Source organism: Suillus plorans, assembly GCF_016647745.1.
Source record: "Suillus plorans strain S12 chromosome Unknown HD556scaffold_19, whole genome shotgun sequence".
Classification (NCBI taxonomy): domain Eukaryota; kingdom Fungi; phylum Basidiomycota; class Agaricomycetes; order Boletales; family Suillaceae; genus Suillus; species Suillus plorans.
The window spans coordinates 36602-62323 of NW_024537403.1; the positions used below are offsets into that span (position 1 = coordinate 36602).

The 25722-nt window shown below is 46.7% G+C and overlaps 13 protein-coding genes across 13 annotated transcripts; 5 read left to right on the plus strand and 8 right to left on the minus strand.

Moving 5' to 3' along the window:
* Positions 1–88: 88 nt before the first annotated feature.
* On the plus strand, positions 89–793 carry HD556DRAFT_1307001 (uncharacterized protein; the record flags this gene model as incomplete). The annotated part of the gene is made up of 2 exons (XM_041299985.1): positions 89–236; positions 540–793. 2 exons carry the CDS (start codon positions 89–91, stop codon positions 791–793), a joined length of 402 nt encoding a protein of 133 aa, XP_041161755.1.
* A 727-nt stretch (positions 794–1520) lies between these two features.
* On the minus strand, positions 1521–3189 carry HD556DRAFT_1526291 (uncharacterized protein). The gene is made up of 10 exons (XM_041309301.1): positions 3155–3189; positions 3094–3104; positions 2996–3034; positions 2907–2935; positions 2837–2850; positions 2521–2580; positions 2337–2471; positions 2047–2278; positions 1935–1989; positions 1521–1879 (listed from the first exon to the last, which is right to left on the minus strand). Exons 3-10 carry the CDS (start codon positions 3032–3034, stop codon positions 1676–1678), a joined length of 768 nt encoding a protein of 255 aa, XP_041161756.1. The 5' UTR covers positions 3094–3104; positions 3155–3189; the 3' UTR covers positions 1521–1675.
* A 1891-nt stretch (positions 3190–5080) lies between these two features.
* On the minus strand, positions 5081–6794 carry HD556DRAFT_1307003 (uncharacterized protein; the record flags this gene model as incomplete). Its single annotated transcript, XM_041299986.1, has 15 exons — positions 5081–5284; positions 5340–5409; positions 5451–5682; positions 5735–5869; positions 5919–5978; positions 6032–6033; positions 6085–6086; positions 6144–6175; positions 6228–6241; positions 6300–6328; positions 6389–6427; positions 6486–6500; positions 6553–6572; positions 6624–6656; positions 6722–6794. 15 exons carry the CDS (start codon positions 6792–6794, stop codon positions 5081–5083), a joined length of 960 nt encoding a protein of 319 aa, XP_041161757.1.
* Positions 6795–7118: 324 nt separating this feature from the next.
* Positions 7119–8054, minus strand: HD556DRAFT_1360117 (uncharacterized protein; the record flags this gene model as incomplete). The annotated part of the gene is made up of 3 exons (XM_041302602.1): positions 7119–7410; positions 7729–7781; positions 7847–8054. Coding segments are annotated over 3 exons (327 nt in total), but the record flags the coding sequence as incomplete, so codon positions are not given.
* Positions 8055–8302: 248 nt separating this feature from the next.
* Positions 8303–10329, minus strand: HD556DRAFT_1441540 (uncharacterized protein; the record flags this gene model as incomplete). The annotated part of the gene is made up of 3 exons (XM_041306320.1): positions 8303–9590; positions 9636–10030; positions 10081–10329. 3 exons carry the CDS (start codon positions 10327–10329, stop codon positions 8303–8305), a joined length of 1932 nt encoding a protein of 643 aa, XP_041161759.1.
* Positions 10330–11450: 1121 nt separating this feature from the next.
* HD556DRAFT_289589 (uncharacterized protein) lies at positions 11451–12083 on the minus strand. The gene is made up of 4 exons (XM_041310153.1): positions 12073–12083; positions 11855–12026; positions 11613–11784; positions 11451–11556 (listed from the first exon to the last, which is right to left on the minus strand). Exons 2-3 carry the CDS (start codon positions 11946–11948, stop codon positions 11636–11638), a joined length of 243 nt encoding a protein of 80 aa, XP_041161760.1. The 5' UTR covers positions 11949–12026; positions 12073–12083; the 3' UTR covers positions 11451–11556; positions 11613–11635.
* A 1210-nt stretch (positions 12084–13293) lies between these two features.
* HD556DRAFT_1441542 (uncharacterized protein) lies at positions 13294–13909 on the plus strand (the record flags this gene model as incomplete). Its single annotated transcript, XM_041306321.1, has 2 exons — positions 13294–13329; positions 13382–13909. The coding sequence occupies 2 exons, from the start codon at positions 13294–13296 to the stop codon at positions 13907–13909; spliced, it is 564 nt and encodes a 187-aa protein (XP_041161761.1).
* Positions 13910–14641: 732 nt separating this feature from the next.
* On the plus strand, positions 14642–15756 carry HD556DRAFT_1441543 (uncharacterized protein; the record flags this gene model as incomplete). The annotated part of the gene is made up of 8 exons (XM_041306322.1): positions 14642–14855; positions 14913–14932; positions 14997–15025; positions 15082–15178; positions 15236–15328; positions 15378–15501; positions 15578–15661; positions 15716–15756. 8 exons carry the CDS (start codon positions 14642–14644, stop codon positions 15754–15756), a joined length of 702 nt encoding a protein of 233 aa, XP_041161762.1.
* A 39-nt stretch (positions 15757–15795) lies between these two features.
* HD556DRAFT_289913 (uncharacterized protein) lies at positions 15796–18049 on the plus strand. The gene is made up of 4 exons (XM_041310154.1): positions 15796–16087; positions 16146–16850; positions 16897–17688; positions 17749–18049. Exons 1-4 carry the CDS (start codon positions 15950–15952, stop codon positions 17839–17841), a joined length of 1728 nt encoding a protein of 575 aa, XP_041161763.1. The 5' UTR covers positions 15796–15949; the 3' UTR covers positions 17842–18049.
* HD556DRAFT_1360157 (uncharacterized protein) lies at positions 18022–19455 on the minus strand. The gene is made up of 2 exons (XM_041302603.1): positions 18897–19455; positions 18022–18842 (listed from the first exon to the last, which is right to left on the minus strand). The coding sequence occupies exons 1-2, from the start codon at positions 19290–19292 to the stop codon at positions 18348–18350; spliced, it is 891 nt and encodes a 296-aa protein (XP_041161764.1). The 5' UTR covers positions 19293–19455; the 3' UTR covers positions 18022–18347.
* Positions 19456–20635: 1180 nt separating this feature from the next.
* On the minus strand, positions 20636–21237 carry HD556DRAFT_1467586 (uncharacterized protein; the record flags this gene model as incomplete). The annotated part of the gene is made up of 1 exon (XM_041308386.1): positions 20636–21237. A coding segment is annotated over one exon (456 nt), but the record flags the coding sequence as incomplete, so codon positions are not given.
* HD556DRAFT_290171 (uncharacterized protein) lies at positions 21109–22812 on the minus strand. Its single transcript, XM_041310155.1, has 3 exons — positions 22608–22812; positions 21870–22555; positions 21109–21817 (listed from the first exon to the last, which is right to left on the minus strand). Exons 1-3 carry the CDS (start codon positions 22641–22643, stop codon positions 21346–21348), a joined length of 1194 nt encoding a protein of 397 aa, XP_041161766.1. The 5' UTR covers positions 22644–22812; the 3' UTR covers positions 21109–21345.
* A 779-nt stretch (positions 22813–23591) lies between these two features.
* HD556DRAFT_1526299 (uncharacterized protein) lies at positions 23592–25566 on the plus strand. Its single transcript, XM_041309302.1, has 13 exons — positions 23592–23728; positions 23786–23818; positions 23868–23887; positions 23940–23954; positions 24014–24052; positions 24113–24141; positions 24200–24213; positions 24266–24301; positions 24473–24532; positions 24590–24724; positions 24783–25014; positions 25072–25126; positions 25182–25566. Exons 1-13 carry the CDS (start codon positions 23656–23658, stop codon positions 25383–25385), a joined length of 945 nt encoding a protein of 314 aa, XP_041161767.1. The 5' UTR covers positions 23592–23655; the 3' UTR covers positions 25386–25566.
* Positions 25567–25722: the final 156 nt, after the last annotated feature.

Here is a 25722-nt window from a genome sequence, read left to right on the forward strand (position 1 = left end):
ACGATGTGACTCTATGCAATGCTCTTCCATCGCATTCAAATTTTGCATGGGCACGCTGAATAGTACAAATGCGGCCAAAAGTACATACATGCGTCTAGGGATCAGCAGGGGTAAACCCCTGGGTATCATAAGCCCAACCCACACCCCTACCCCTGGAGGGTCTTACCCCTCAGACCAAGGGTCAGGGGTAACCCAGGGGTATTATAAGGGTACAAGGGTATCACAAGGGTACAGGGGTATTATCACCATCTAGGCTAGAAGATATAGTAGGCTGACTTTAATTTATGCTTCTTGAGTCCTAGCCAAGTGTGTAGATGAGACTCAAACCATGGGCAAGTAAATCTTATACATTATGAACCATCTAAACTAACTTAAATGTTTCCTTTGATTGTATTTCACTTATATCATACTCAAATAAGAGCTAACTCACAATATAAGATCCCAAAAAGCCCAATAACCATTATATTGTTGAGAACTTCAAAATTTTATACTTATCAATCACTCCTATGGTAATCAATTTGGGGATGTATTATGCCTAGGCCCAGGGGTACTACCAATTGTCCAGGGGTACAGGGGTCTCCAAATCCAAACCCATACCCCTACCCTCAAGTACCCTTACCGGAAGGGAATGAAGTCGTACAAAAGAGAAGGGGTTGGCTGTACAAAGGAAGAGCGGTCAAGTGATTTAGATAGGAATGGAGGTAATAGGGAATGCGACGATGAAGAGGCGATGGTGATACAGCTTGAATGCGAAGTTAATGAATGTGTGATGATCCAGTTTGGTGGTTCATAAGCAAGTAATTTGAATGAATGCACTGGTGATAGAAGATCAAGCTCGTCGAGGAGCTTGAGGAGCGAATAGCCGGATAGTGAGAATCGAATAGAAATCTTCCCTCCATCCGTAATCTAAACCCGCCCCAAGGAAACGTAGAGACCGATATTGATGAGATCAAGAATCTGAAAAATAAGGAGTGTGAGCAGCGCATTTCATGGCACGACTCGGAGCGAGAGTGACAGTGGTCGTTTGAAGCGAAGAAGCACGCGCAATGGCGAACAAACAAACGAGCGAGTGTGGGCGTCCTAATAAATACAGAATGAAATATGAATCGTCAGCAGATACAAGTTTGATGATCAGAAAACGAAAAAGACAGGTCAGGAGCGAATTCAAGGATGGTAGGGACGAGATAGCCGTTCCTGCTTGTATACTTTCGAACTCTGACATTTGCACTCGCTTGCTATTCACTCTCGTCATCCCAATTCCAATGCTGTTGATGGCTGCAGTACCAGATCCGCTTGAGCACAATGGAGTAGCTTGATCAACAAGCCAAAGTTCTGCTAAAGGTCCTCAGTGCGTGACTCTGGAATGGCTAGCGCGAATGGGGATGCTGAATAGTACTCCAGCTCCCATTTTTAGGGATGGCATTAGGGGCGAACAAGCTTCCACCAGCCGCTACGACCATGATAGCACTACCAAGATCGCGTGCATGAAGCTCAGCGTCGGGATAGATATCTCGTAGGTCGTCAAGTGCTCCTGTACGGCATATATATATATATCGCAGCAATAAACAACTTAAATAAGTACCACAACAGAACCTGGAATACATAAAAACAAATTCTCCCACTCTCTGCAGACTACCTGCCCATTTCAAAGCAATCATATCGAGAATGTCCTGCGCTACACGCTACAGCTAGTTTCCACATGGACGCATTCCTGGAAAACAATCGAAGTCATAGCCGTTGCTGTATCAGAGTCGGCCACAAGTTTCGCATAATATTCTCGAACACTGAGGATAAGGCGTGGTCCCAGCACAGACAGCTGTACCATGTACAAGATTTGAGCGAAACCATCATAAATCTGAACGTCCAAAGACAGTTCGTCCTATGGAATTGATGAATCACGAGCGCAGGGAGAGGTTGGTGACAGATCGACGTACCGCTGAGAGCATTGGAGACAATTGAGCAACATAGAGGCAAGCAATAACAACAAAGCTAGCATGTGCAGAATGTGAGCGGAAAAAGAGAATCGCATTCGAATTATGAGCTCACCTCGCAAAGTAATTAACGTGAGTTTGAATTAACATCATGAAACAGTCCCCGATGATACCTCCTGATGAGTGTTGTCGCAGTTCACGAAAGTGCTTTACAGCAATCCAGACTGCGAGACACAATGCAAGGACCTCCCATACAATGCCAAGTATCCATGTCGTGGGACCCATAAATAGGGAATCTCCCGCAAGGTTAATGATGCACAGAAAATTGCCGGAGAGAACAAGTTCCTCTGGCATGTGTGAATGAGCCTGATGCACTTGAATTTCTCATACATAATTAAAGCTTACCCCCTGAGGCATGCATCAGCTGTATTGCGACCATCACTGCGACGGCGATTCTGATGGCCAGGAAGATGACAACGAGAAATATTAGCACCTTTCTGGATCGCCGATACATGGCATGCAAGCGAGCAATCATGATGACTTGCATAGTATTTCAGTCAAGTCAATATCACGGTGGTGTAATTCTCACCGCCTAGCATTATATCTACAACATCGCCCATGCATTCCAGTGCCTCGTACATGGTAAGGCCTGACGAATCCAGCAACATCAGTTATCAGCTTCGGGGGATCACAGACTCGCAAGAAACTCACAACTGTACGAGTCGTTATATTGAACCAACTTGTTCGAGAATCTCACTCACCCCTACATGGTAGTTTAGTTGATTGGACGTGAATGGAAGGTATCGCTGTGGAATACTCGCTGCATCTGTCATCGAAATTGTTGGAACAGTGTCTGTATGCTGCCCGTCACAAGAAAGTAACAGAGTCCATGCGGACAGACATACGCAAAATCACGATCCTGAATGTAAAGATGGACGATGAGTATAACACAAATAGCTTAGACGTCGAACGTACACGGAGAATCCTACTGCAACATATCGTGCCTAGGATATGTTCGCGTCAGCACAACTTGCTGACCACGCTTAAAAACACAAACTACATACAACGAGATACACAACAGTCATCATAGACCACCGTTGCATCTTCCGCAAATCAGTTATGATATTTTTACATCGCCCTCATGATGTGGAAGTCCACTCACCTAGACCAGTTCTACCTATAAAAGTTGTCAGCGAGATGGCTGCTACTGTAATGGTGGCGACCTACCTCCTGTCCAAATGTAAGTCCTAGAAATCCCATAATGTGAGTGGTCTTTTCAAACTTAATCTTACTCACCCCAATCGTATAACACCGCAGCCAAGGTTAATCGAGTCATCAGGGTCATCATGCGGCTGACTCTCCACGGACCCACGAAATAGCTGTAAAAAATATTCGCATGGATGGTCGGCCACCAAGTGGGATCGTTCGAGACTACAGTCATGCTATTGGAGGATGGGGGTGAGAGAGCGGGGTAACTTGGTAGACGTATAGCGATAGCATTCGTGCTTGATATATCACTGTCTAGCGCTTATATCACCGAAGTAACGTGTGAGGTATATCTGAGATCAAAGTACTTCGGCATGAATTCAAGTAGCAAGGGAACGTGCATCCATATATCGATGAGATCAAGGTGGCAATGATTGATGGTAGTGGCTAGCGCGAGATGTGTAACGTCACAAAAGATCCGAGAGCTGTTTGTAAGATAGTGCCATATTTGAAGTCTTCTTTGGGTATAGTGAGGGTTCGGACTGCCTCGGCCCATCGACGACACCGGATCATTGATCTAACACACATTTGATTCGGCGGCACCCAAAGTCGACCTCGAGGCAAAAATCCACAATCTTTTGTCTAATTCATGTGCACGCTGATTAGTACAAATGCGACCAAAAGTACATACATGCGTCGTATCCAATTCCTTCATAAAATACGATCAACGTGTGGCGACGAGGGCAGTCGTACAAAGAAGGGTACAAAAGGGCGGTTGTACAAAAGAGGAGGGGGTTGTTGTACAAGGAAAGAGCGATCAAGTGATTTAGACAGGAACGGAGGCAATAGGAAATGCGATGACGAAGAGGCGATGATGGTACAACTTGAATGCGAAGTTAATGAATGTGTGATGATCCAGTTTGGTGGTTCATAAGCAAGTAATGACGGAATTGAATAAATGCACTGGTGATAGAAGATCAAGCTCGTCGACGAGCTTGAGGAGCGAATAGCCGGAGAGTGAGAATCGAATAGAAATCTTCCCTCCATCCGTAATTTAAACCCGTCCCAGGGAGACGCAGAGACCGATATTGATGAGATCAAGAAACGAAAAAAAAACAGGGAGTGTGAACTGCGTGTTTCATGGCAGAGCAAGAGTGACAGTGGTTACTTAAAGCGGAGAACGAAGGAGCGCATTATCATGCGTAATGGCGAACGAGCGAGTGTGTAGGCGTCCTAATAAATGCAGAATGAAATATGGATCGTCAGCAGATACAAGGCGAGAGACATGCGACACATACCTTTGACGATCGGAAAACGAAAAAGACAGATCAGGAGCGAAGGGATGGGCGGGAGGACATAAGCGGAGGAAATAGGAAGGACGTCAGAGTGTGAGGTGAAGGCGAACAAGACAAAATGTAAACAAAGTACCAAAACCAGGTCGGTTTTCAAAAAGGCGACAGCTAGAGAAGATTGAGAAACACAAGCGAGTAGCAACTTGCGAAGGCTGAACAAAAGAGACGCAAAGAAAGAAATACGTCAAGCGGAAAAGAAAGAACAACTTGGGGAAAGAAAGAACTCGCCAGATGAAGGAGAAAATACTCGCATGAGAGAAGGTGGCGCGTCCAAGGTCCGCGTCGATCAAACCACTGAGATTCAACGCACACTGCTGATCAAAGGTAGTCTCCAGACATATGTACATTGTAGACCAAGATAGCCGTTCCTGCTTGTTTACTTTCGAACTCCGACAATATCACTTGCTCTACTTACTATCTGGAGAGTACTTGGAGGCGGAACATTACTAGGAACATTGTTGAGAGCCATGCATGTCTTTTTCACATATATTTCCAAGAATTTAAATAAGTACCACGACAAGACTTGGAATAAATAAAAACATTTTTTACAGACGACCTGCCAATTGTAAATCACATCGAGTATCTCCCGTACTATACGCTTCTACTAGTTTCCACATGGAGGCGTTCCTGGAAAGCGATTGAAGTCATATTGCTTCCTGTGTCGGAGTCGGTCACGATCTTAGCGTTATACTCTCGAACGCTAAGGATGAGGCGTGGTCCCAGTACAGACAGCTGCACCGTCTGGAATATTTGAATGAGACAAATATACAATTGAACGCCAAAGGAATATTCGTTCTATAGAAATGATGAATCATGGTCAGACGTAGAGGTCGGTGATAGATCGGCATACCGGTAAGAACTTTGGAGAGAGAAAACTGATCTGGAGGGAAGAGACAACCAAAAAACTAGCGCACGCAAAACTTCAGCAAAACAAGAAAATCCATTCACATTATGAGCCCACCTTGCAAAGTAACTAATGTGAGTTTGCATTAACACCGTGAAACAGTCCTTCATAATACCTCCTGTTGGGCGTCCTCGTAGTTCACGGTAGTTCTTGACAGCAATCCAGACCGCGAGACACAGTGTAAGGACCTCCCATACAGTGCCAAGTATCCAAGACACGGCATCCAGAAATATGGAATCTCCCGGATACCCAATTCTGCACTTATAGATGCCGGAAAGAATGTATTCCTCTGGTACATGTCAGTGAGCCTCTTAAGCATTTGATATATAATTAAAGCCTACCCCCTGTAAGCTGCGTCGTCATTATTGCATTTATCACTTCCATGGAGATTCTGATGGCCAGAAAGACGACGAGAAGAAATATCAGCACCTTTCTAGATCCCTGATACATGGCATGCAATCGAGCGATCGCGATGACTTGCATGATATTTCAATCAAGTCAATATCATGGAGGTGTATAGCTCACCGCCGAGTATTATATATACGATGTCATTCGTCCAATTAATTACCTCGATCATGATAAGGCCTGAAAAATCCAGTAAAATTAGTTCTCAGATCATAGGCTCGAAACAAACTCACAACTGTGGGAGTCGTTATATTGAACCAACGAGTTGCTCAAGAATATCACTCACCCCTGCATCGTAGTTCAGTTGTTTAGACGAGATGGAAGGCATCGGTGCGGAGTACTCACTACATCTGTCTTTGGAATCGTTGGAAGACTGACTGTATGCCGCCCGTCACAAGAAAGAAACAGGATCTATGCAAGGAGACGTACTCAACATGTTAACCCTGATGGCGAAAGACGGGTAATGAGCGCAACGCCAATGGCATGAACCCCAAAACGTACAGAGAGAATCCTATTGCAACATATCGTGCCTAGGAAACGTTCCCATCAGTACAACTCACTAACCACAGTCAAAAATACAAGCTACGTACAGTGAGATACAAAACGGTCATCATAGACCACCGTTGCCTCTGCCGCGAGTTAGTTGTCATATTTTCCTTTAAGTTTTTCATGTGAGAATCCGCTTACCCAGATTAGTTCCACCTATAAAACTGTTATCAGCGAGATGGCTGCTCCTGCGATGGTGTCAACCTACCTCTTGTGCGAACGTAAGTCCTAGAAATCCCATGATGAGTCAGTGGTTTTTCATACTTAAATATTGCTCACCCCAATCGTATATGACCGCAGCACAGGAGACAACTGTGAAACCGTGGTCAATGTTAATCGATTCATCGGGGTCATGATGCGGCTGACTCTCCACGGACCTACGAAATAGCTGTAAAAAATATTCTGATCGATGGTTGGCCACCAACTGGGATCGTTCGAGACTAAAGTCATACTGTGAGAGGACGGGGGTGAGCGAGCGGAGGAACTTTGTGGGCGTATGACGATAGCATTCGTGCCTGATATACCACTATCTAGCGCGTATATCACCGAAGTAAGGTGCGAGGCACCATATCTGAGTTCAAAGTGAATTCAAGTAGCAAGAATGTACATCCATATACCGATGAGGCCTAGGTCAATGTGGAGTGGGTAGCGCGAAATGTTTGAACGCCGCAAAATATCCGAGAACTGTTTGTAATGTAGCGCCATCTTTCAAGTCTTCTTTGGGTATAGCGAGGGTTCGGACTGCAATGACACCGGACACCTAATCACACATGATTGATTCGGCCCCAAGTCGACCTCGAGGCAAAAATACACAATCTTTTGTCTAATTCATGTGTACGCTGATTAGTACAAATGCGACCAAAAGTACATACATGCGTCGTATCCAATTCCTTGTCATAAAACACGATCAACGTGTGGCGACGAGGGCAGTCATACAAAGAAGGGAATAAAAGGACGGTTGTACAAAAGAGGAGGGGGTTGTTGTACAAGGAAAGAGCGGTCAAGTGATTTTGACAGGAACGGAGGCAATAGGAAATGCGATGACGAAGAGGCGATGATGGTACAGCTTGAATGCGAAGTTAATGAATGTGTGATGATCCAGTTTGGTGGTTCATAAGCAAGTAATGACGGAATTGAATAAATGCACTGTGATAGAAGATCAAGCTCGTCGACGAGTTTGAGGAGCGAATAGCATGAGAGTGAGAATCGAATAGAAATCTTCCATTCCTTGAAGGAAGAATTTCCTCTGTCCGTAGTCTAAACCCGTCCCAAGGAGACGCAGAGACCGATATTGATGAGAACAAGAAACGAAAAAAAACAGGGAGTGTGAACTGCGCGTTTCGTGGCAGAGCGAGAGCGATAGTGGTTGCTTGAAGCGGAGAACGAAAGAGCGTGCATTATCATGCATAATGGCGAACGAGCGAGTGTGTAGGCGTCCTAATAAATGCAGAATGAAATATGGATCGTCAGCAGATACAAGGCGAGAGACATGCGATACATACCTTTGACGATTAGAAAACGAAAAAGACAGGTCAGGAGCGAAGGGATGGGCGGGAGGAGATAAGTGGAGGAAATATGAAGGACGTCAGAGTGTGAGGTGAAGGCGAACAAGACAAAATGTAAGCAAAGTACCAAAACCAGGTCGATTTTCAAAAAAAGCGACAGCGAGAGAAGATTGAGAAAAATAAGCAACCATAAGTAAGGAGCAACCTGCGAATGCTGAACAAAAGAGACGCAAAGAAAGAAATACGTCAAGCGGGGAACAAAGAAAAACTGAGGGAAAGAAAGAAATCAAAAGAACTCGTCAGATGAAGCAGATGAAACGATCGACAGAAATACAAGTACATCGAAATCCAAGATATACAAAGATGAAGCCAGAGGAGACGAGGAAATCAAAATCGAAGCATTGAAGATAGATGTTTACGAGCACTGCTCACACCAAACCATAGAAAGTGAAATCAAGCAAGCTGGAACGCACTCCCAAGCGTGACCATCCCACTCTCGCCAGAGAAAACAGGACTCGCGGCCCTCAAGCTCCCAAACGAGATCCTACGCGCAGCACGGCGAAGCGTGCGTGGACGCGCCTGGATCGCGAGCAGAGGTGTAGCAGGTGTACTCGGGGACAGGGAAGGCGCAGTCGCGGGAGATGCAAGGGACACTGCAACAGGAGATCCGATAGGAGACGACAGCGGGATACGCGACGGAGGCGATGGAGTCGCCTGTGGACACGGCAGTTCAGGACCAAACATCGAGGGGTTGCGCATGAGGTTGCGGCGGATGGGCTTTGGCTTCGTCATTGCCTTCATTTCCTCCGTCTCCTTTGGCTTGGGTTTCACCTTTGGTATGGGCACGGGGAAGGCAGGTGTAGATAGCGAGACGGTGGTTGCAGCAGTCTCTACACTCGCCGTCGAAAATTCATTGTCATTATCAGACGAGCTAGAGGAAGCCTTGGGCAGTGAAAAAGTACTCCGCCCCGACTCGCGTTTCTTGGACTGATCCTTGTGCACAGACGATGTAGTAGTAATTTGCGTTGGTGCCAAAACTGGCAGAGTCTGTCGTGCATGTGCGTCCGAGGATGCGATTACCGACCACGAAGGTTCCCTCGTACGGGGCTTCTTCGCACGTTGAGAACGTACTTTCTCCTCCTCGTCAGAGGAGATGGATAGGGAAGGCGCGTGTCCCTTGCGGAATTTAGGCTGCTTGATGGGTGTGGCTGCTTTGATTGAGGTGGTGGGTAGCACTCGAGATTTGGATGGAGGTGTCTTTGGCGGGGAGATTACGGATAGAGCGGGGACTTTAGGTTTTGTTTTTGAATAGGGTGTCTTGACGTTCTTCGTTGATGGTGTCCTTGGAGTAGTGGGCTGCGTAGGGACTTTCTTGACCTTTACACCGACAATGGCTGCGTCAGGATACCCTCCGCTATGGCGAAATTCGGCAGTCTTGAACAGATTCTCGCCGTCACCTTCCGGATCCACGCGCATCTCGCAAGAGCTCGCCAGGGTCAACGTGGACGATCTGCGCAGGGAGGACGGACGAAGAGGCGCTGATGTGGAAACGGGAGTGCCAAAGCTGGAATTCGAATTCGAGGACGCAGTAGACTTTCGAATATTGCTCTGAGAGGCATTGAGCGTTGATGAGCTGGGTGTCGAGGGAGCAAGGGAATGTTCTATTGGACGACGCAAATGAGCAGGGCGTAGGTACGGGTGGTGGAAAGTGTGCTCGTGTCGTTGGAGACGGTGCGAAAGGCTGCGTATAATCAGATAAGGGGATAGATCGGAGGGAACGACATACCGAGCAATGCTCTCATTATGGTCAGCCTTCGCATCGGTCATGAAATCCATGCTGGACTGCCTGTATAGTGGGTGGCGCTTAGGAGTATTTGTGGTAGGTTGAAGTACGTCTGGTGAAGTATCGTTGCGCTCAGCACATTTGCTCATATCTGCCGGACGATGTACATTGCCGCTGAGAAAGATAACGTCCTCGTCAATGATGGACTTCCTCCGCTCCTCTATTGCTCTTGCACGGGCCAGGTCAAGCAATTTAGCACGCGTCGCGGTGACGGAATGGGGCCAGTCATTCGGGCCTTTGGCAGCAGTGATACCGCGTGCAATCTTGTCAAGGAGGTTCGGAGGCGGAATTGAGCCGTTGAAAGGTGTGATAAGATGAGAAGGTAGCGCATCCAAGGTCTGGGGCGATTTTAGGTGAATTACTTGGCGAAAAGCGAAATTCAACACACCCTGCCAAGTAACCTAACCTCATCCTCCTTCCAGTCCAAGCTAGGGTCGTCAAAATCATAGTTTGAGCTATTCCATGAATCACAACTGTTCCTATTTGGAGCTGGGGGCGAAATGAAAATATGAGACGCGACTGGGCTACGAGAAGGAGTCCGTGGAGCAGAAGGAATGAAAGAACTTGTTGAAGGACGCGGTCTAGGAATATGTGGACGGGGGATGATGAGAGCGAGCGGTGAAACTTGAGCAGACATCAAATGAGTGACTGGCATCGAATTTATTAGGGAACGCGTCGAATGGCACCGACAATGTCCTCGTCGTCGTCGTCCGGGGAGAAACAATGACCATGAGGCATAAAATTACATAATCAAAGATAATTACTAGGTCCGACAACTCCGACCGAAGCAAATCATGGTATGAAATCAAGAAGCGTTGTGACTTATACGTACAATGATTTTTCAAACCGGCGGTACTTGTACTACCGCCCTTCTATCTATACGGCGAAACTTATTGTCCGGGCGCAGGCAGCTGATATCGGCGTTTAACTTTCCTATGCAGTCCTTGTACCCCACATCATATTCCCACATGCGAAGAATAGTACAGGTCTAGATCACCATAGATTGGGGTTAGAAGCAGCGGCAGCGTTAATTAGAACTTCATAGGGTACGAGAAAAATCACATCTCGAGTTCGATGGAAGCAGATTCGTGCTGAACCGACCTAGGTAGTGTGCTCACCTCGTGGGCTGTGACGATCTAGGGGCATCTAGATCGAGTTATGGACGAAATCCGGAATCCAATCCTTCGGTGCCATAGAAAACTCGCTGCTCGGAAGTAGCTTCCTGGTGAACCGGCCTGAGCGTGTTCACCGTGGGCATCAGGAATACTAACACGCATTCCTCGTTGGTGCAGCAGATCCATGATGATGATAGACATCAGTCCCTCGATAGATAAGCCGCTGCCTCTTGCCTTAGACTCGGTTGGGTTTGAGCTTGCAGTCCGTGCTCAGTCTAGTAATCCTAATATGCAGGCTGTGTCAATCTTCCAACACCTAGATCAGGGTATGTGCGACTTTGAAAATCCGATAATCAATGCCCCAATTCACCTTACTGCCCAAGTCAGATGGAAGCGGTGGAAACACATGGACACCCGAGTGCATAGTAGTAGGGACCAAAGGAGGGACAGCATGAACACATACAGTTACCCCACTGGTCTCTGCTACAGACTGCAGAAAATATCGAGAAAGTAGACCCATCACCAAATGTTCAATGCACTGGCACCAAAAGGTTGGTTTGAATTTGAAGTATTTTGTGGCCTGAAGTCGACGTAGGATAAATGTGAGGTTCTGTAGTGGCCTTTCGATATGGAGGATAGTATGGCTTAATAACCACAAGGTCTAACATCCAGCGCAGTGTCGAAAGATACCTAATATGCACAGTACACTCCATAAACGAAGCTGGTATCCCTCATACGTCACGATCAACCTTCGAGCCAAAATTCAGCCAATATCATAAAAAAATATTACGAATCACGAACTCACCTCCACACCAAAATCTTAATAAATTACGCAGCTTGCGCCAACTTCCGTTCTCTCCGTTCAGTAATCTCCGCACGCTTCTGCGCAAGCATAACCGCCGCACGTTCGTCCCACTGATATGCCCAATATCCAACGTAACCAAAAGCGGCCATTGACAGTGCATGTCCGCCGAGGTCTGCTCACGATATCAGTATCAGTATCATACCTGTGGCACAATAAATGTTGTGGTGAATGAGGGCACGCACTCTCCATGAGATTTCTCTTCTTTATTGCGAGCTGCCCGAAACGCGCTGCAAGACCGAATAATGAGAAACCAGCAATCGTGCCGAGGAGTGCCATCGCGTATCCGTTTGTTTTTGTGTAATTTCCAATGAGCAGGTAGAGTTGAATTGTGCGGGGGATGTCGCGAACGTCGAGCTTGAAGCGTTTGTTAACCGAGCCAAATACCGACAAATAACCTCACTTTGGATTGTGTGATGAGCGTAGCCAATAAAAAGTTTCAATTTCAATTGATATCCACCAAATTCTCAGAAATATCTAAACTTGTGGACAGATCGTCCAAACATTGCCCTGCAGAGCTCCCCGCCCACCTTACGGCGAGGTGGTTTAGAGGGCAAATCCCACCGCAGGGTCGACTTTCCAGGTACAGTCGTGTTACAGCTTAAACTGTGTGAACGCGAAACATAATTTTTGTTTGCATCTACCTAGTTCAAGTTGTATCATACAAAAATGTGATCTTGTTGTGAAGAGACCTTGCATGACGAAGAGACGTCGCCAAACCTCGTCAAGAATAATATTCTATGAATGGGCCAGTACCAATTCGAAGGACACAGTCTAAATCTTCTTGCTCATGCAATTGTTTCGACTAGGGCCACGCCTTCTCCTTGGGGTTGAAAAATACAACAAATACATGAAAAATCTTCAGGCCAAATCCATTCAAGTACATGTTTTCAAGTCCACCTGGGTGTCCTGCGACGAACGCTGGCGTGCGCACCATACGCAGGGCACCATACGCAGGGGAATCCTCGGGACGGCCGAATACGCGCTTCAGTTTAAAATCCTCGCAATTCAAATCCTTGTTTCGAAGAGAATCGCCACGTCTTCGACAGACTGCGTGTGTAAAACGGCAAAGTAGCGGGGTCACCCTCATTCGTGAGTCCGGAGATATATAGGGAGGGCAGGGGTCCTTTAGTATCACCCCAATGGACAGAAATTGGAAGAGTAAAAAAGGGTCGTCAACGAGTCAGAATCTTAGAAGCCTACAAGACTCCCGTGCGAGTGCGAAACATCTTGATTTCAGTGCAATTCACCATGCGATCAGTGCCAATGATGAGCGGAGATTAACACATGGTGTGGCTTGCAGCCTAGTTGAACTTAGTCTAGTAGAGGCAAAGGCCATACATCTGCATTTGAATGGGGTATTGTACGGCGGATCGATCGGGATCCGGGAAGGTAATTGTGGTCCACTATTCATCAAGCACAATGGGTATGTTACGTTGTATCCACACTTCGAAGCTGTTTTCAAAACAAACGTCCATTAGGACTTGAGTATAAAATACAGGCCATCGGTGGAGAACTCAAACATACTCTCCCGTATTTGATCTATTTCTCCTATACTCTCGGTGGAGACACTGTTGAAAAAATTCAGCGAACTGTGACTTTGTCCTACAGCCATCCTTTAAAAATGTCCGATAACATCCATGTGTGTGCTACACTCGCGGTGAGCACAATATCGTAAAATCCAGCGAACTGCGACTTACCAATTCCCATAGCCAATTAAAATAACTCAATACTATAGGATCGCACTGGTCCAGTTTTGGCGAGGCCAGAAAGAGCCCCTTAGGCCCTATCCGCTTCACTGGGTACTCTATGTCGAAACTGGTCCAGGTGTTGGCAACACCTACCAGATCGTAGGAGATCAGAGTACCTACACCTTTCGTATGACAATGAACCAGCCCCTTGCAAACAAGGAGGACTATCGCGGATGTTGTTATCTTGGAAGAGTCTCGGAGGCTAAGCTCCCTAGAATGGGGGCGATCCTCGCAAAAATTGAAGTCTTCCGAAATTGTCCCGTTTGGAACAGCCATGATTGGGTGGAGACAGCTTTGAGGACTCTCAGGGACTCAGGTTTTCCCGTCCATAGTGAAGAGGAGGTTCGGCACGGGCGTCTTCAAGATGAAATGCTCTGGCAGCTAGAAGATTGGCCTGGAATTGAGGGTGTCGTCGAATTTGTCGGTTACCAATATCTCGAGTGTGTAATACACTCGAAGTCCCGGAGGTTGCGCATAGAGAGTCAGTAGTGAACCAAGCGTTCCGGAATTAGAGGACGGAGGGTTGAAAGAATCTGACAAGTTAGTCTGTATTTGTTTGTAATTTTGTATCATCGATATCCAGCGCTCAGCTGAGTTGTGTCCTTCGGTTGCCATGATACCAGCTAGGCTGCCAAACTCGTGCAGAGTAAGTACCACAACACTACTGGTATACATAACACCGCACTCGATGAAAGTAAATATGGTGTCTGTGTAGGCGTCGGAATAGTGATGTCTCGTCCCGCGCGCCAAAGAGGATATGCGTTTCCGGACGTGGCACTGATCAAAAAAATCAAGCGCAAACTAGCTTTCGTCCGGAGTGAGCACAAAATACACACAGGAAACCACTGAGCTGAACAGAGACGGGCCTAAGTTTGTGAGGCATTCGAGGGACATAAGCATAAGATCACCCGAGTCGTAGACTGGCGCCGTTACGATAGTAGTAGTACAAGCATAGAAGGTAACATACTGCAAGGTGTTATATCCATTTGAGACGGATTCGGCACCGCCGGTGATCAACTGCAACGAATTCGGTTTCGGTGGTACGAATGATGGACAATGTAATGTTTCAAAAGCAGTCAGTCTGACCTTGTCGGGATTCGGCAGTATCCGAGCTGATAGGGACTAAAAGGTCAGTTACTGTTGAGTTACTGCCTTTCGATTTCCCAAATTCCTACTACTTACAATCACTACTCCTCTATCCTACCATTAATTCTCCAAACGATGTCAACTCCAGATACCTCTATCTCAACTACTCAGGCCTCGGAGATCATAGAGTCGGTTTCATCACCTGGTGTCGTGCAGGATAGCCTCCGTGATGCAAACGTCAAAGTACCCACGCAAGCGGAATTATCTACTGTAGAGTCAAAGTTGGCCACCGCGCGCTCGAAGAAAGACACTGGTGATGCTGCATTCAAAGTAGGAGATGTCAAGAGTGGTAAGTAGCGCATCCTTGGCATTGTTAATTAGTAGGTGATCCTTATATCGCGTACAGCGTTGCGATCGTACCATGAGGTGAGGATATGTCCAAAGACTTGTATGATGTACAGACGACCTCTGACGTAGCTACTACGTGAAGACGCTTCTGTATCTTCACGGCATCGATAAGTATGGCTGCACCATGTTAACTCATGTTCATACTTTACGAACTCTTAATTTTCCAGAAACGCCCTTAAATCGCTTGGATTGGCTGTCCCATCGTCTCCATCATCGATGTCAGCAGTAGACCAAGCTGCTGGTGCAAAAGATGTAACGACTGAGGTACGAACCCGAAGTCCGTCGATCGATAAAAGGTAACAGGAGGACTTTGCTCGACAGGCAGATATGATTCTGGAGAAAGTATACGCCAATATGTCTGCCTGCCATATCAAACAAGAGAACTGGAAGCGGGCAGTGGATACTGCTGACAAGGTTTGTTGCCCTCCAACGCAAATCTCTCTCGCTTAGGCTAGTTTTGTAGGCTCTAGGCAAAAACGCATCTAATTCTAAAGCACTTTTCCGAAAAGCAAAGGCCCTTGGAGAACTTGGATTTTTCGAGAAAGCTGAGATAGCTCTCAACGAGATCAAGAAGGTCGCTCCCAACGGTGTGTCGTTTTTTGAATTCTCTTTCGGGATATATTGTTGACCTACGAATATGTACTACTTGCATTCATCATTCAGAGGCGCCCATGGCCGACGCAGAGCTTGCGCGTCAGAAAGCGATGGACCGTGAACGGCAAAAGACTCACGATCAGAAAATGAGAGGTGAGATTTTCCTTTGTTCCTATTTTTCCCTACTGAGATTGGTCACGACGATAGGCTGGCTTTCACGAGAGAAGAAGCAGGCTGTGAGCGAGTAAACCTAGTCTGGAGCGAGGATATGTACAGCAAAAGCTCACGATACCACGTGTATATTGTATTTGAAGCGGACATCATGGTTTGTTGCACCTTAATTCAGCGAAGAGTATACACGATTCTCGACATTGGGGTCAATTATAAAAACTTGTAACGAAACTAAACTTGGACGCCGTGGCTAACATTACATAATTGCACATGGAACTTGCCATGGAGCTCGTTGAAGACCTCTTCAAAATCATCACCATGGCGGTTGGTTTATCGTCGCTTCCTACAGAGCTGATATGTCACATTCTACTCTTCCTCACCCCCAAGGACATTTGTCGCTGTGCAATTGTCTGCTCTTTCCCTGTGTTCTGTATTTTTGCGATGCTAACTTTCTGATTCACGTTAGACCTGCAAAATTGTCTGGGATGCGATTCAAAATTCGGTCCACATCCAGTACAAGCTTGAGCTTTATGCACAAGGCCTCGATGCGACCGATTCTACGAACGCAGACTCCATCGGCATTGCCAGCAAGATGCGTTCGCTTAAGAACTTGGCATCCTTGTGGCGGCCCGGTTTCCATGTCAATACCGTTTTTCAAGATGTGGTTACTCCAGACGAACAGTACATGGAGCCACAGTTCGTGAAATGTGGGACTTTATGGGTGTGGAGAATGAACGATCTTTTGATTCGAGACTGCAAGAAAAAGACCAAACCCCCTCAAGTGTGGCCTGAGCATGGCTTGTTCAAACAGGCACACACGCACAACTTGACTAGGCATTCAGTTGTTGTCGACCCACTGCAGGATCTTGTAGTCGCAATTTCATCGCCTCCTGCGTTGACTTGGGACGATGCTCGGCAAGATCAACTTGTCTTTTGGGTCGACTTCTGGCTGGCTTCATCCCAGCTTCCGCATCCGGACTCTGCGTGCACTTCGTTGGAGTGCAGACATACTTGTGAACCTGATACCTACGCTGTTCATATTCTGGGTAGGCCTGCAATCTGTGGAGATCGTATAGTTGTGCTCTATCACACGAAACATACCTTAGGGGACATGTTCACGCCCCACATGTTCATACAAGTCATAGATTGGAGAAAAGGACATGTCAAAAGAGTAAGTCCACTCTACTCTTGAAAACTCTGCCGCTTAGTTCAAGTAGCATGCTTTACGGGAACTAGGAGAGCAATTGTATACCAATTTACATCTAGTCGACAAACGCACGATGCTTATCATCAACTCAAAAGGTTATATACTCTTGTACACATTACAAGGACTTGATGGCTCACCTCGATGTCGAGCCACGTATCTCCTGCCGATTCTGAGACTTGGCCATTATCTATCTGCAGATTCGGCACCCATCTTACCATACTGTGTTGTTTATGCCTCCCCATCGTTCCACGGTACAGTAGCTCACCCAGACCTGATGCCCAGCTACGTACCCTCTCCGGAGTCACAAATTATGATTCTGGAAATTCTCCCTATCTCATGGCCCGTAATGATCGTCATTGACATGGCCATGTTTTCAGAAAAGGCCTTACGATCAGAGACGCCTGTTGATATTCCGTGGTCAGACTGGGGACCCAAGTATACATGGTGCTTTCCGCATCATCCAAGCCATCGAATCAGTGTGTTCGGTAGCAAAATGGCATATGCCCTTCCTCTAGATCATACTCCTGAACCTGGTCAAAGGGTGGAAGCGCTCTCCCCCGAGGGAAACTTCTACATACACATCTGGGACTTTAATAAACGACTCATTGCTCGCTCAGAAAATATACACGATCCCGATTCACCGGAAGTTGTGATACGCAAGCCTGGTCGGTTTGCTCAGTCGTGCTTTGATGAAGACCTGGCCTTTAACCGTCCTTACATTGCTTCTGTCTGCGCCGAGCCTTTCTCGATGCGCAACTTTGACAGGGTTTTCTTAGAACAAGATCGACTTACTTTAACGAGGGTGAGTGGTTTTTTGTGATTCGAGATACGGCGATGATTTACTAATATGGCAAAATCATAGTTACCTGTTGGTTTGGTTGATATTCAGGTTGTTTCACCCATATCGATGGAGGTTGGCTTGGAACATGAAAGGCATAGAGAAAAGCCACTGTAGTATAGTATACATGTTTCGGGGCTCCTAAGGACAAACTGGCGTTGTCGTTTCGATATAATAGCGTGAATGCGGATAGTATCATTGGTTGTGATTTGAATTCGATTATTTACCACATACGCGTAATCAAACTGTAATATTCAGGACGTTTCTCATTTACGATTGGCTCGGATCTTGGATTATGGTAAAGGATGCGTCCAGTGTTGCGCAGTAGATTATAGATGGAAATGGCATGTTGCTGTTGCTCGAGATGACCCGATAAATTTATCTCGCATAGCTTCAAATGCGAGGTCAGTCGATTTCTGGAATTCTTTGATATACATCAGCAAAGTGTCTATGACCGCGCAATGTCCATATCGTAGGCCATCGCAGAAGCGTATGTGTAATAAGTGTCCATATCCATGTCCATATTCCATAACGTAGATGATCATTAAAGTGCGATAGCGTCCATACCGCAGTCCAAAGTAAGGCAAACGAACACTGACAGGAATGTGTCTTGCCAGATATCACTAGCCGGAAATGGCCCGGCGGTAGATATCTTCATTGCGCAGTTGTTGGCGCGGGTGAAGAGGATGCACACCAGACAAGATGTTGCCAAAATATGGAGGGCAGGTGGGAGGCGGCAGAATATACTCCTGACTGAAGTCAGACGAACCCAAGTCACTCCAGTCGAAGTCAACATCCCGTGTCCGACGGGTGGCTATATGCGCCGGAAACCCAGCACCCAAAGGGGAGTTCGCTACTTGAGGATTCTGCATGGCAGATGCCAAAGTGGCTGCACCCTGCATATCATGAAGCTTGATGGGATATATTGGTTTTGGTGCGGCGATGTGCAGCTCCCTACTAGTCATGGAGTTCTGCTCGCCTATATAAGATGGTGGTCGACGCAACTTGGCCACACCATGGTTAAGACAGGGGCGAGTTTTCGAGGTTTTTATGGGTGTCCAAGTGCAGACCCTTCCTGCCTTTTGGCAACTCAGGCACAGTGGCTGCTCCCCGGAACACTGAGCTCTGTTGTCAGAGGTACGCCAGATATGATGATGATGGGTACTGCTCACTTTTTTTTTCTTATTGCGGCATTCATCGCAGGCATGAACAACGCGGGGTTGAGTACGTTTTGATCGTACTTGTCCAGCCAACTCGTGAGTTGAAGCATATGATCCCTCAGGAGAAACCGACCTGCGAGCTGGAGTGGATGATTCGCCAGAGGACATGTTCTGCTGAGTGATGAATGGAAGATCTCCAACCGGTGGGCAAGCCGTATTGCTGTAGTATGGCGCTTTACCACCAAGGAAATGTTCGAGTATGACCATGAGATTCTGGTGCCAATCTATCTCATCAAAGATGGGATATATATTTATGGCCTGGTCAACAGGTACCTGGACCGGCACTGACAGCAATTCTGGTTCAGGCTGGTTGAGGGAGCAGAATGCGGGGTAAGTCCTGGTTGACATGATGAAAGAAGGAAAGTAAGATAGGAGTCAAATCAAACAGCTGCGGTACAAATCCAAGACATTTAAACTTGGACTGCGCCGCAATTGCAACATCCAAGACATTTGGAACCTATAGATAGCTCGTGACCAGTCTGGCTTACAGAAGAACATGTACTTGTAAAGGCTAATGTCGGAGTTCGAAAGCCTGAGGACGACGCGAAGCACGTCACGGTACAGCGGAGTCAGCGCTCAGCAGTAGAAGGAACGGCTGTCTGTGTGTTGAATCTTGGTTTTGCAAAGTGAGGACTCTGGACGCGCTACCTTCTCACTTCAAGTCGAGTACCTTCATCAATCGACGGTCACATCTTGATTGAGTTCTTTCTTGAAGTTTCTTCCTTTGCGTCGTCATTCACTTTTTTTTTCTGTTCGTCCTGTTCGCCTGCCACACCCCATACTCTGGCCTCCCTCCTATCTCCTCTGCCTATCTCGTCCCCGCTCACCCCTGCGCTATTGACCTTCGTTCCCCACTTTGAGCGACCACCGTCTTTCTAGCTCGTACCATGAAACGCGCCGTTTACACTTCCTACTTTTTGGATTCTTTATCTCAGTACCGGTCTCTGGATCACCTCGCGTGTTTTTTTTTCACAGATGGAGGGAATTATTTCGACGAATGGCAGATTTCTCCGATTCTCCCTCTCCCAACTGGCTGCTCGCTTCTCAAACTCGTAGATGAGCCAAGAGGTACCCGCTCGGGAAAAAATGTACATGAGGCCACCTTACATCGTTAAGACCCTCCCAGACCCTCCCCCCCTCCCGTGGGAATTTCCCACGCCCAGGGGTATACCAAATTTGGTAAGTTCTGTGGCACCAAACAGCGGACGAGCAACGAACAATGTATTGCCAAACATCCTAGGCATCGTATATACGACTTTTAGATTTATAAAAACATTACTTTGTCTTCTTCTGAGAGCTGGTGTTGCTCCTGCACATATCACTGCAGAACCAATCTGCCTCTGGAGCATCAAGCAAACCAACACATTCAAAATGAAACTAGTATCAAAACGGAATCAGCCACGGTGATAGAAGCACATCGAAACAAGACAGGTACCCATTCATTACAGCTATCAAAACTGCATTGGACCATTTCTCCGGACTCCGGCCCTCGACACCAGCAAAATTCATCTTGGAATGGGTCATCAGGCTGAGTGTCTGCATCCGAGTCTGGAATGACACGATTCTTCACTTGAACCAAGCTGAGGCGTGCTGCTGAGGGACGAATCTTGATGGTGAGACGAGGTTTTGGTGCAGAAGGTACGTCTTGACTATCACTCGCATCAGACAAACCTCGCAGACGTTTACCAAGTAATATGGCAGATGATGATTGAGCAAGAGATGTTTGTGCCGATTCGGAGTCAGCCACAGACTCAGTGGTGTAGTGGTCCGTTGTCCGTTGTCTGTTCGGGTGCTCATTAGTCTACTCAATCCAGACACGACTCATTCATACAGAAACTCACTGTCGTAATGCCACTCTTGAACTGTGCTCTTCAGAAATCCGCAGCATCGATGTCGCTGTCATTTGCTTTCGTTTCCGAGCCTTCATTTTGAATTTTGTTGATATTTGTGTGCTCTCTTCGTTGTCAATTCTCCACAATTCTTCGAAGCGTGTCTTATTCGCTGATGGGTGCAGTATATCAATGTGACGTGACAGCGAGTATTTCCACACTGGAGCAGCATCACTGTCGCAATACGGGCAATGAAGCGGGGTGTTTGTACAAGGCGAGTGCTTTGTTGACTTGCGTGCATTCTTCAACTTGATCTTGAATAGATTCGGGCAGCGCGAGCGACTGATGTCGACAACTTCGGAACCTCCGGCGCCTCTCGCAAGTCGAATCTCGCATAACCCAATGCTGAGACACAAGCCGCAGACATTGTGCTTGTCTCGTAGGTCCTGATCAAATAAAATATGACCCCCATGTGCTCAATAAGTTTTGGGCCGAGTTCCTCAAATGCAACGGCCGGGCAGCGAAGGCAGCGATAACGCTCATGCAATGTTCCACGAACTTCTCCATCAACTTCACAGACAAAACATGCGGCCCCTATTGTTGTGCCCCTTCAGACGTTTCATGGTCTCGACGAGTTGGAAATAAGAGAAGAATGGGTGATTGGAATTCTCGTGGACTCCATTGTGCATACGTTTACGGACACCCATTATTTGCTCGTTGTTCTCCAAGTGGCGACAATCAAAGCAAGTTGTATGTTGCTTGCCGTGACGATCCAATACATTCATTGACACATTTTTTTGGCAGCTCTTTGAAACCAAGTAGATTGCATCATCGTGCACAACGCATGTCCATGGTAGTGTGTATCTGGTGTGTAGTCCGAAAGGATAACATCCATATGGTGACTGACCGGAAGGGATTTCGAGTTTGTATCCACTGCACGGTTGACAGGCTAAATTTTCAGGCCCACGTTTACTTGCCACCAACGAGCCACGAGATTTTACAGCAATGTGGTTAACTGGTTCTGGTACTATCGCTTTTGCTCCGCTGATAGAACACTGGTGAGTTTTGATGTCGCTCGATGTCAACACATACTTACCAGATTTGGAGGCTTTTTATCACCTTTTCGATACGCGGCTCAAGGAGAACCCCTTGAATGCCCAAGAAGCGGATGCTGATTTCCAGCCAGTTACACAGGCCATCAATACCAAGACTACCACGGCGCATGCATCGTGCGAGGTCTTCAGGTGTCTTTTCATATCCTAAAGCATTGTCAAGTGCCTGATTAACCATCTCCCAAGGGTCTTGATCTTCCTCGACTTCTTGCCTGGGATCGCCTCCAAAGCGTGACAGGAGCTCGTCGCTTGCACCAACTGGGATACTTGGAGCCAATCCCTTGGCTAAATTCCGCAGGTCCTGGATAAGCTGCAGTCCATAACCACATGGTGCTGATGTATTCGCCAGTTCTCGTGCTTCAATGTCAATGACATTATCATTGCACGATGGCAGCTGTTTGCTTGCTGGTGCAGCACTGAGTTTGGCAATTTGTGCCTCACCAGTGCCAGTTACAGGCTGCCAAGCTTTTGCAGGGCCAGCGACAGCAACTGATTGCATACTTACACTTTTTGGCTGGAAAAAAGAGGTGAGCATTCGATTGTTCTGAACTGCACTGGTGTTTTTCCGATGCTCAAGACTCTCAGTATGAGCTTTCCAATTGGCCTCGCCTCCAAGGCCGATGTTCACATCCCGGTTGCAAGAAGTGCAATTCCGAGAAGCGTTGACATCCTGATAAGATTAGGTTCAGAGGACTCATTCCCTGAGAGAGATTATTTCGTACGGTTGGCTGGGACACCTTTGCTTTTTTCTTTGACATGCTGGGTGTTCAGGGTGTGCGTTTAGGTCCCGATCAAGTCTCAATCAGCTCAATTATCGTCTGTCATCATGTTCTGCAATCTAAGACAATCTATATTTGATACAGTAATATACATTTGATGCTCAGACTGGTGTTTGAACCTAACAGGAGCTGTTTTGACACCCCCCAAGGTTACGCAAATAAGGACCTCTGGGGGACCCCCCCCCTCCCTGCCTTATGTTCGGCATTTCCCGAGCGGGTACCTCTTGAGATGAGCTTGATCTTTCATTCACGAGTGCATCCATGCTATTCCGTTATTACTTGTGGACCTCTGAACTGGAGTCATCACACATTCTTGAACTTCTCATTCAAGCGTACACCATCATTGACTCTTTCATCTCTTTCATTCCGGCTGCTTTCATTCCTCTCCACACCACTTCCATTTCGATCGTTCTTTCTCTGTACAACCTTACACTTTCCCTGTACAACTGCCCTTGTCGCTATACGCGTTGATCGTGTTTTATGACAGGGAATCGGATACGACATGTGTGTGTACTTTTGGCCGCATTTGTACTAACTGGAGCAGATTTCTCTCAAGGCCAAAAAACTTTGCTGACCTTGAGAGAAGCGTTTGTTACCAGGGCAACCTACCAATTGGTCAAAGCTCCATTTGAACAATGAAACGATATAATTGACTGGCTGAGGTGGGATCTCTGCTGTAGCAAAGATTCCTTCAACATCGTACTAGCACGTTGCCAAAATCACGATAGTTCGATCTTTTGGGGCGTTGAAACACTCTGCGTGAGTCACTGCTTTCCAAATTTATCAACAACTTCCACTTTGATCTCATCCATATATTTGTGGACGCACATTTCCTTTCTACATTCATGCTGAAACACTTTGATCAATAATATATTATGCCTCAAAGCTCACTTCGGCTATGTAAGTGCTGACAGGCGGTATATCAAGCACGAATGCGATCGCTATACGTTCACTAAGATCCCCTACTCGCTCACACCCATCCTCTTACAGTATGACTGTAGTCTCGAATGATCCCAGTTGGTGGCCATTCATCAACGCGAGTCTTATCTCCAGCTATTTTGCAGGTTTGTTCAAAGCCAGCCGCACGATGACCGTGATTGACATTGACCGTGGTTTCGCAGTTGCTGCCTGTGCTGCGGTAATATACGATTGGGGTGAGCAAGATTAAGTATGAATGGACCACTGACATTATGGGATTCCTAGTACTTGCGTTCGGACAAGAGGTAGGTCGACACCGTGACAGGAGCAACCATCCTGCTGACAACAGTTTTATAGGTGGAACTAATCTGGGTGAGCGGACTCTCACATGAAAAGAACGATGTGAAAACATGACAACTAATTCGCGGCAGAGGCAACGGTGGTCCATGATGACCGTTTTGTATCTCATCGTACGTAGCTTGTGTTTTCAAGCGTGGTTAGCAAGTTGTATTGACGGAAACATATCCTAGGCACGATATCTTGGAATAGGATTTGTTGTGTATGTTTCGACGTCTAAGCCACCAGTGTTGCTCTCATTACTCATCTCTTACAATCAGGATCAGGATGTTTCGTATGTCTTCTCGCATAGAATCTCTTTCTTTCTTCTGACGGGTGGCATGCAGTCAGTGTTCCGACAATTTTACTGACAGATGCAGTAAGTATTCCGCGCCGATGTCTTTCATTCCCGTCCAAACAACTGAATTAATGTGTAGGGGTGAGTGAGATTCTCGAACAATTCATTGGTTCAATATAATGACACCCACAGTTGTGAGTTTGTTGCGAGCCTGTGATCCTCCGAAGCCCATAATTAATGTTGCTGGATTCGTCAGGCCTTATCATGACCGACGCTCTTGCTTGGGCGTCCGACGTTGTAAATGTAATACTGGGCGGTGAGCTACTAGGCTACACACCTCCGTGGTACCGACTTGACTGAAATATCATCAAAGTCATCATGATCGCTCGATTGCATGCTATGTATCAGCGATCCAGAAAGGTGCTGATATCCCTCATTGTCATCTTTCTGGCCATCAGAATCGCCGACGTGGTCATGGTCGCAATAACGATGCCACAGGCTTCAGGAGGTAAGCTTTAGTTATGCATGAAATGTTCGAGTGCATCAGGCTCATTGCCAAGTACCAGAGGAACTCGTTCTCTCCGGCACCTACCATTGCACCGTAGACTATGCGGGAGATTCCCTATTTCTGAGTTCCTTGACTTGGATATTTGTCGCTATATGGGAGGTCCTTGCACTGTGTCTCGCAGTCTGGATTGCTATAAAGCACTTCCGTGAACTGCGAAGACACTCAACAAGAGGTATCATCGGGGACTGTTTCACGGTGTTAATGAAAACTCATGTGATTTACTTTGCGAGGTGAGCTCATAATTTGAATGTAGTTTGTTTGTTTCGCTCACGTTCTGCACGTGCTAGTTTTTTTGCTTTTGCTTGCTTCAATATCGGGTTATTCTTTCCAACAGTCTCAGCAGTATGTCGATCTGTCACTAACCTGTATGTACGCCCATGATCCATCAATTCTATAGGACATATTTCTCCTGGACGTTCAGATTTATTATGGTTTCACTCTAATTTTTGAGATGGTGCAGCTGTCTGTGCTGGGACCACGCCTCATCCTCAGCGTTCGAGAATATCATGCAAAACTCGTGGCCGACTCGGATACAGCAAGCGCTATGACTTCAATTGCTTTTCAGGAGCGCGTCCATGTGGAAACTGGCAGTAGCGTTTAGTGCATGACATTCTCGATCTGATTGTTTTGCGATCATGATGGGCGGGTAGTCTGTAGAGGTGTTTATTTTGTTCATTCCAAGTCTCGTCGTCGTGCTTGCTTAAGTTATTTGATGTTACAAATTACAAGCAACTCTATTATTCATTCAATATTGATCAAACAATCAAGCACGAATGTGATCGTTATACTGCGTTGAAACAAATATAGATAAATAAGGTGCGGTGTCCAATTAATCAACGTTGCAACTAGTGTTGCGCAGTAAACCAGGCTTTACATATACGTCCGTTCCCCGGCAACTTGAATGTAAGCGGTGGATGGTGGTATATGAAGCGCGCAAG

Bases quoted from the DNA above. Each gene is read 5' to 3' on its own strand.
- HD556DRAFT_289913 (XM_041310154.1), top strand. From the start codon at position 15,950: ATGGAACTTGCCATGGAGCTCGTTGAAGACCTCTTCAAAATCATCACC. The intron at 16,088-16,145 runs GTCTGCTCTTTC...GATTCACGTTAG, and splicing joins ACATTTGTCGCTGTGCAATT to ACCTGCAAAATTGTCTGGGA. The intron at 17,689-17,748 runs GTGAGTGGTTTT...GCAAAATCATAG, and splicing joins ATCGACTTACTTTAACGAGG to TTACCTGTTGGTTTGGTTGA.
- HD556DRAFT_1526291 (XM_041309301.1), bottom strand. From the start codon at position 3,034: ATGCAACGGTGGTCTATGATGACTGTTGTGTATCTCGTT. The intron at 2,279-2,336 runs GTAAGCTTTAAT...CACACATGCCAG, and splicing joins GCTGATGCATGCCTCAGGGG to AGGAACTTGTTCTCTCCGGC. The intron at 1,990-2,046 runs GTGAGCTCATAA...TGCACATGCTAG, and splicing joins CACGTTAATTACTTTGCGAG to CTTTGTTGTTATTGCTTGCC.
- HD556DRAFT_290171 (XM_041310155.1), bottom strand. From the start codon at position 22,643: ATGTCAAAGAAAAAAGCAAAGGTGTCCCAGCCAACC. The intron at 22,556-22,607 runs GTACGAAATAAT...TAATCTTATCAG, and splicing joins CAAAGGTGTCCCAGCCAACC to GATGTCAACGCTTCTCGGAA. The intron at 21,818-21,869 runs GTAAGTATGTGT...GTGTTCTATCAG, and splicing joins ATAAAAAGCCTCCAAATCTG to CGGAGCAAAAGCGATAGTAC.
- HD556DRAFT_1526299 (XM_041309302.1), top strand. From the start codon at position 23,656: ATGACTGTAGTCTCGAATGATCCCAGTTGGTGGCCATTCATCAACGCG. The intron at 23,729-23,785 runs GTTTGTTCAAAG...GTGGTTTCGCAG, and splicing joins TATCTCCAGCTATTTTGCAG to TTGCTGCCTGTGCTGCGGTA. The intron at 24,302-24,472 runs GTATTCCGCGCC...TGGATTCGTCAG, and splicing joins TTTACTGACAGATGCAGTAA to GCCTTATCATGACCGACGCT.
- HD556DRAFT_1360157 (XM_041302603.1), bottom strand. From the start codon at position 19,292: ATGTCAACCAGGACTTACCCCGCATTCTGCTCCCTCAACCAGCCTGAA. The intron at 18,843-18,896 runs GTGAGCAGTACC...AACAGAGCTCAG, and splicing joins GCCGCAATAAGAAAAAAAAA to TGTTCCGGGGAGCAGCCACT.
- HD556DRAFT_289589 (XM_041310153.1), bottom strand. From the start codon at position 11,948: ATGGCACTCCTCGGCACGATTGCTGGTTTCTCATTATTCGGTCTTGCA. The intron at 11,785-11,854 runs GTGCGTGCCCTC...TATCGTGAGCAG, and splicing joins GAAGAGAAATCTCATGGAGA to ACCTCGGCGGACATGCACTG.